Below are 7,575 nucleotides of genomic sequence, written 5' to 3'. Positions count from 1 at the left end.
GCTGACGTTTCTCAGGTCTATTAATTTAAAAACATATAATACATCGGGCATATCAAACTATTAAATAAAGTTGTTAGTCAATTATTATGTCAAAAAAAATTGTTACACCAGATATATATATATCTTTTTGTTATAAAAATTGTTGGCTCTTCAGAATTCTAGATAAGATGATAGATAAAAAGAAAATTACTAATGTAAGTACACGTAATTGATACGGTTTAAATATCCTTTATATTCTATCACACGTACTCGTATCTACTTGGATATCATTTTATACTTTATACACGTATGTATGTACAAACCTTGTATACTAATAATGCGACCCCCTTTCAATTTTTCAATCGATAAAATACTTTCATCTTTTGTTAGTGAACCTTTCTTATCGCCAATTGAGGTTACGCTTATCACAAAAATGCGAGGTACTCGATTGCAATGTGTTTTTCAGATATATATATCCGGGTGCAAAGATCCCCTGTAATTTCTCGTCGACTCGGATAATACTTTGGTAAGATAGCTTCGAGAAAAGCGGGTGACGTTAAATCATATGATTATGGCATCGGCGATCGAGGTTTTGGCGAAGCAGGCGATGAAAACGTTCGGTGATCGGTTCTGTCAGAAAAGCTTGGACAAATTGTGGAATCTGATGAACAAAATAACCGCCGAGGATGTGAAACTCGACAAAAACATCCTCGATTACGTCAGCAGACAACCGGCGCCTATGTGTGTGATGGACATATTCGAAAATAAGGACATAACAATCGCGATTTTCATATTGAAACACGGAGTCACGATGCCTATGCACGATCATCCTGGAATGCACGGTTTGTTAAAGGTAAAATACATTTCAATAAGATACATGACACCTTGTCACTTGCTGTACACAAGCATTGTTATATATAATATTTGACATATATATAAATTATAATACATATATATCAATTGTATGTAATAGGTGATCAGTGGTGTAGTAGAATTAAACAGCTATAGTTTGAGGACAAAAGGTGATCATGTAATTAAATCGAACGAGGAGATTGCAGCAGTCAGGCATCGACCGGTCTCTCTACATAGTAACTCGTCGGCTTGTATTCTTACACCATCGGAAAAGAATCTGCATCAAATTATATGTATAGAAGGTCCTGCGGCTTTCTTAGATATACTCAGTCCGCCATACGATGTCGACGAGTTCGGCAAAGGACCAAGACCGTGTACATTTTTCAAGGTTGTTAAATCTAAGTTATGTACAGAATCGGCAGACATAATCGAAGAGATACAATTGTCCGTTGTAGAAAGTCCACCAGATTTTTATTCCTCGAGTTTAAAATATATTGGACCTCCATTGAAAGATAATTCTAACAAATAATTTTTTAATTTTTTAATTTATAAATTTTGTATTTGCTGATGCTTTATAATATTGAAACATAATTATATCATATAACTGCATCCAAGACTTAAGTTTTCTTGATGTATAGTTTCATAGATTGTACAGAATCTAACATCGGTATCATGAACTTGTTGGGACCAAATAATGTCCTTGTAAACATTGTAAACTTTCTTTGCAATTCTGACTTTTAATCAATTTTTGACATCATATCATATCTTGGATTGAAAATATCATCATGTATTTTTGTGTGACATGCTTTTTTGCTCTAATATAGTCATAAGTAAATGTGAATACATATATAATCACAGCACCCTAAGTGAAGAAATTTATTTTAAGCATTCAAGAAAGTTTAATATACGGACAATTGTATCATTAAAAGCAATTGCTTGAGGCTGAGGTAAAAATTCTAACCCAAGCATAGAAAAATTAATGTAATTAAGCTCTAAGTTTAAAAACTACATTTCATTATATACGCACGTATATATGTAATATATCGATAGTGTTGTTACTTTCACTAATTATACAGTATTATGCATAAGTTTGAAATACTTTGTCAAAAAGTATACTTTTTTTATATATTTTATATACTCTTATATTTTAAATTTTCAAAAATATTGATTATTGAATAAAAAGTAGAAATATTGTAAATTAAATTTTTATTAATAAATTTGAAAAAAGATAATATCTTTTTGATATATAGTACAAAGAAAAGTTACGAAAAACGGGTAAATTATATAGTTTAAATGTGTGTAAAAAATATAAAGCAATTACGATTTAAATATTAATAAATTATTTGTATATTAGAAATATATTATAAATAACTATTAAATAATTATATAAAAGGAATGTGTACATGTTACCTTTAATACAGCATTATTTTTAAGGTTTAGAGGCAGTTTTATAACTGGAAAAAATACATTATATCATTATAGATTTTTTCTTATTTTGAAAAACTAAAAAGTACTTAAAATATATATAGTATTATCTTAAATACTTGTTAGAAAAATTGTACTTAACTAGATCATCTTTGCATACTATAGGAAAATCTATTTAATAAATGTATTTATACAAGATGTAAGAAACATGCTGCATTAAGAATTTATTTTTCCTAGAAATTCTACAATTTGTATTTAATAATATTCAATATTATTTTAAATATATTGATTTATAGTATGTCTTGTATTTTGAAAGTTTTAAATTTATATCTAGTTTAATCAGATTTTTAATTAAACTAAACAATTGAAATTAATTGACGTTAGTGAAATTTTACTATAAAATAAACTTTCAAGATAACATTCAAATTACTGTTTCGACTATTTGGTTATTTTTATTATTTCACGAATATACAGTTTATATTTAAATAACTAAGAAATCAAATATTTGGATAAAAGGGGAATTTTTTATCTAGAAAATAATGTAATCACTATTTCACATGAAAGTATGCTTATTATTTGAAATACTTTTTCCTTTATATCAATGACACATTCACATTCAAACAATCTTTTTGTGATTATTGAGATATTATTTATATATGTGTTTAGGTAATGGATGTATCAATTTATACATATACTCAATATCATACAATATTATTCGTGATTTTGAATATCCTGATCCCTAATATAGCACCATTACAAAATAAAATTGTATGTTATGCGAAACAAATTTTGTTAAAAATACAACACTATGCATTGTAAGTAGATATTTATAATTTTTATGTATTTGCTACAAGTTATTTCATAATACCATTTACATGTGAGAAATTAGATTACAAAATATAGTCTATAAATCTTACTTCTAATAATGTAGACTTATATATAGATATATAGATATATATGCATATGTATATATGTATGTATAGGTATATAATATAAATAATACATATGTATGTGTGTAAGTATACATATATTATTTATATATGTGTTGTGTATATGTATGAATGTGAATGTGTGTTGCAAGCATATACATATATATACACAGGTCTAAGAGTCACAGTAGAGTTATAAATAACAAATATTTGTCACATTAATTCTTTTGCCATGATAGTACTTGTATCTTCTACTTTATAATAATATGAAAATTCAAATAATAATCTCTCTTTTAAGAGATTAATTAAAACTAGATGATTCTCTAGTATGCGGGTAAGAAAAGAATCGTATAATTATTTCAATTTTCACATATCATCAGGAAGATTACAGAAAGTATTATCAGTTTAATAATTATTAAAAAGTATTTCCCCCCTTTAAATGTTGATTTAAAGGAGAAGTCATTCGTAATCAACACCTCTCCTTCACCTTTTATTTTTAGAAAATATAGTTCTAAACTAACCACTGTGTGAGACGATGCTCATATACAGCACTATTTTTATATGCTCATATATATATATACAATTCTGTTTCTATTATTTCACACCTGTATTATGATCACCATTAAAAGAGTTGCCAGATTTTTTTTACTCAAATGCTGATAGAAAGTGAAGCTGCTTTACATTTAAAAAATTGTATACACATTAATTGGCATTTAAATATTCGTTGAGATTTTACTTAACTTCGATCACTTTCGGGGTCTTGTTGCCTTCTGTATAATGCTACATTGCTCTCTGTATAGTCCATCACACGACGCTGACATTGTCTCTTATATTGTTGTTGTTTGTGATAAATCTTGAATGCGCCTTTTATTGTTATAAAGGCTACACCACCCTATAGATATTAGTAAATAGAAAAATATATATTATTATACTCATTCACATAATACGTAACTATTTATACAACTTGATAGATTAGACAATAATTTAAACAAGATATTATATGAGAAAGAATAAATTTTAATGATATTTAATGATAATTATTATGTATACCATTAAAAAACATCTTATTATTCTCGCAATTCTGTAATTTAGACAATACATACCAGCAACGTTCTTTGAAAGTTGGAGTTTATGCTTTCAAAAAATATTCTTCCACATAAGCTGGCAATAGTTGGTAATAAAAGTGCTCCACAAAGAACACGCGTTGCGGATACTGGATCGTTCATTGGTGGTATATCTTCAGATTGCATACTTGTATCCTCATCGGAATAACTGCAACAATCATCGCAATTAATTTAATAATTTGGAATGATTCTTCCATAATTTTTATTCTATAATTAAATATTGTATATTTAATTTACAATTTTTATAAATTTTCATTTTTTGTTTTTTTTTATATATATTCATTTTAAAAAAATGCATTAAATTTACAGTAAGTTTACAGTAAAAATTGAAAGTTATTCTAGAACTGAAATTTAATTTCTTTATATTCTAATTTTTTTATTAAAGTTAATTTTTCTTTTAAATATAAATATAAATTGCATTGAGAATAATATCATTGATACAAACCTACTCGGTAGAAAATGTCTTAAAATAGGAACTTTGGACGCGTGGCGTCTTAAAAAACTGAGAGCTTGATCCTCCCATCGTAGCATTTTTCCCAGAACTAACATAATTGGGATAGTTGGTAAACCAACTAATAAGACTAAAGGATCAGCCTGTTCCATCATAGTTAGACCGTCCTTGTGACCCACTACTTGCATAACAGTAACTGCACCATAAGTTACAGCTGTCCAATATATGGATCCGACTACTATACCAGCAGCAATGAAAGGACATACTCGGAAGATAACTGCATCGATCGTATCAAGTACTACCACTAATGGACCTGCAATTGATTTGCACGTACGATACACTACATGCACAAAGGATATAAATGAGATCCTTATATCTCTAAATTATATAATCATATTATTGACTAATATATGCTCACCCATGTTTGGATAAACTATAATATATTCTGTGTTGCATTGTGGACAAGCTACAGCATGTCCAGCATGACCCTTCTGCTTTTCATCAACCCATCTCTGTATGCAACCCTGATGAACCCATTTTGTGGTACCTCTACAATGACATGGTTTAACCCATGCTGCACTTGCATCATCTTCGTCAGTTGCAAAACATACCCAACAGTATCGCCTGCTAGGTATAAATATAAAGAGGTTAATGTTATAAATCAATATGAAACAATTATACAGTAATCAAACATCTAATTTATTATAAATTTGAAGAATAAAAAATTGAATAAAAATATGTAAATATATCAAAATTTCAAAACAAAATCAAACATACACTTTGTGCTATCATTCTTTAATAGCTGTTTCAGATAATATAAATATGAACTTACTCTTCTTCCGGAGTTAATGATGGCACACTAGATGTGATCTGATTTGGAGAAGATGCTCCATCAGTCATATCAGCAGTCAGTTCCTGATCTGTTGCATCATCCCAGGCATTCTGAGAACTTTCATCCTCTAATGATGCCATTCGTGCTACTTGAGGATCAGATACATCTGCTATAAAAAAAAAGAAAAAAGAGCAATAAAAATAATAAATTATTTTAACAACTCAATTAGAGACTATTAAATAACACCTGCATTTTGTTAACATTTGAAGAGAATTAATAATTTTTTATTATTTGCCACATAAAAAGAAAGATTAAATCAAGAAAAATGAATTATATAGTTAAAAATTTTACTGTAAAAATAATAATTGATCTCCGATCAAATTAATCGACAAATATGGAATAACCTTAAATGTACCTAAATTACATATCCTTCTTATATGTATAAAATTTTTATTCAACTATACATTACCATTACTAGGTTCACTTAGTTGTCTTTCGGCTCTTGATAGATTTGTACTCAGTCTTCTTAGAGCTTCCTCTATACTTGGAAGACGTCTGATGTTTGCTCTGGTTATACCTGATTCTATACGCACTATTCTTCCACGACTGTCGAGTCCGTATGAGATATGTGGCATATTATCGTCCGACATGGCGTTTCAGCAAAGCAAACTATTCATAAGCTTATCACCATCTTAAAAAACCATTAAGGTATTTAATCATTAGCACAGCATGTTATCACCACATTATACTTATCTCTATAAATATAATTTTTATATAAACTACTGAAAACAAGAAAAATTATACAGCAATTTCATAAATAAACTTTTAGTTTTAATAGCTTTTGTTCTTAAGAGAAAGTTATTCAACACACATATATATATATATATATGATACATATATTTTATATCAATGCATATATTTTATCTTTACTACTTGTTCAGATCTTTTTCTTCTCTTTATAATTCTCTCTTCTTAAAATTACACATTTTAAAGTTATAACCGTGTTTTAGTTAAAGATTAAACAAAGATTCCAAATTTGCAAACTACTTTCAATACTTTTTATGTAAAAATCATACATATACAAAGCTCTGTGCATGTGTGCATAACATGAATAGCATTATGCAACATAATTTTATTAATGATTCGATTTCATTAGAATGTTATTTATCGCCAGGAATTCTTCCACTCGTTTACTTTGATATTTTACACAATGTCGGCAGAAATCTAATCGAACGAAATATATATAATTAATAAATAAAATGATGGAAACTTCGAACTTTTCACCTTGATGACGATCAGTAATATCACTGCGACACTCGCAATGCTGTGAGACGCGCGCGAACGGTGGTTTCTCGTTGAACGACTGAGAACCATGCACAAAATTATTACAAGTCGGATCTACAGGCGTAAAATTTAGTTACTTTGTAAATTTCCGGATTTTATTGCACAATGACTAATCAGGGTATGACGATGCAGAAAATCTGAACGCTTTAAAGTGCGAAAAAAAAGGGAAAAAAAACGACTCGTAACGTTTGTATACATTTCGTTGATCTGGAATATCGAAAATTTTGTCAATGAACTTTATATATACCGTACATGCACATCGCTCGAATAATCGGCTGACACTGTTGTAAGACGATTTTTGTTATTCGTTATCCCTTCCACCCCTTCGCCGCATTTATACACAACGCAGGAAATTCCGATTTACAAACGATACTATTCCCCGGATTTCCTTGGAAGGATTGTCTAATCACGTTGTCGAGTTACGTACCTGGGAGAAGAATAAAGGACTCTAGGGAAAGACACATTGAATCGTTGACAAACTTCGACTCGATATCACTGGATATCAGTTACTCATTCGTTTAACATATTCATACAAACGTCATCGATGTCCTCTGTAGTCTTTCAATCAGCTTGTCTTTGCAATTGTGTGTTTGTCAGATATTTTTTATGCGCTTATCAGGAATCCTAATAAAAGTCGAC

General features: G+C 29.0%; 2 protein-coding genes across 12 annotated transcripts; one reads left to right on the top strand and one right to left on the bottom strand.

Moving 5' to 3' along the window:
* Positions 1 to 12: 12 nt before the first annotated feature.
* LOC145963113 (2-aminoethanethiol dioxygenase) lies at positions 13 to 2,277 on the top strand. Of its 3 annotated transcripts, none has more exons than XM_083084779.1 (3): positions 13 to 194; positions 446 to 832; positions 953 to 2,277. In XM_083084779.1, exons 2-3 carry the CDS (start codon positions 545 to 547, stop codon positions 1,358 to 1,360), a joined length of 696 nt encoding a protein of 231 aa, XP_082940905.1. In that variant the 5' UTR covers positions 13 to 194; positions 446 to 544; the 3' UTR covers positions 1,361 to 2,277. The 3 variants fall into 3 exon arrangements, with proteins under 3 accessions (XP_082940905.1, XP_082940907.1, XP_082940906.1); XM_083084781.1 differs by having other exon boundaries at positions 194 to 290; XM_083084780.1 differs by lacking the exon at positions 13 to 194 and adding an exon at positions 198 to 286.
* Positions 2,278 to 2,807: 530 nt separating this feature from the next.
* LOC145962929 (E3 ubiquitin-protein ligase MARCHF5) lies at positions 2,808 to 7,575 on the bottom strand. Of its 9 annotated transcripts, none has more exons than XM_083084428.1 (7): positions 7,364 to 7,575; positions 6,062 to 6,283; positions 5,593 to 5,761; positions 5,179 to 5,387; positions 4,755 to 5,100; positions 4,289 to 4,457; positions 2,808 to 4,077 (listed from the first exon to the last, which is right to left on the bottom strand). In XM_083084428.1, exons 2-7 carry the CDS (start codon positions 6,240 to 6,242, stop codon positions 3,922 to 3,924), a joined length of 1,230 nt encoding a protein of 409 aa, XP_082940554.1. In that variant the 5' UTR covers positions 6,243 to 6,283; positions 7,364 to 7,575; the 3' UTR covers positions 2,808 to 3,921. The 9 variants fall into 9 exon arrangements, with proteins under 9 accessions (XP_082940554.1, XP_082940556.1, XP_082940555.1 ...); XM_083084430.1 differs by lacking the exon at positions 7,364 to 7,575 and adding an exon at positions 7,184 to 7,363; XM_083084429.1 differs by lacking the exon at positions 7,364 to 7,575 and adding an exon at positions 7,189 to 7,363.

Source organism: Camponotus vicinus, unplaced genomic scaffold (genome assembly GCF_025532165.1).
Source record: "Camponotus vicinus isolate PSW18456_S1 unplaced genomic scaffold, iyCamVici1.0 SCAF_12, whole genome shotgun sequence".
Taxonomy (NCBI): Eukaryota; Metazoa; Arthropoda; class Insecta; order Hymenoptera; family Formicidae; genus Camponotus; species Camponotus vicinus.
Note: the sequence above shows the minus strand (reverse complement) of the source record. Positions and strands in the feature narration are given on the sequence as shown.

Bases quoted from the DNA above. Each gene is read 5' to 3' on its own strand.
- LOC145963113 (XM_083084779.1), top strand. From the start codon at position 545: ATGATTATGGCATCGGCGATCGAGGTTTTGGCGAAGCAGGCGATGAAA. The intron at 833-952 runs GTAAAATACATT...TGTATGTAATAG, and splicing joins GAATGCACGGTTTGTTAAAG to GTGATCAGTGGTGTAGTAGA.
- LOC145962929 (XM_083084428.1), bottom strand. From the start codon at position 6,242: ATGTCGGACGATAATATGCCACATATCTCATACGGACTCGACAGTCGT. The intron at 5,388-5,592 runs GTAAGTTCATAT...ATTTATACCTAG, and splicing joins TCATTAACTCCGGAAGAAGA to CAGGCGATACTGTTGGGTAT. The intron at 5,101-5,178 runs GTGAGCATATAT...TTGTGCATGTAG, and splicing joins TATAGTTTATCCAAACATGG to TGTATCGTACGTGCAAATCA.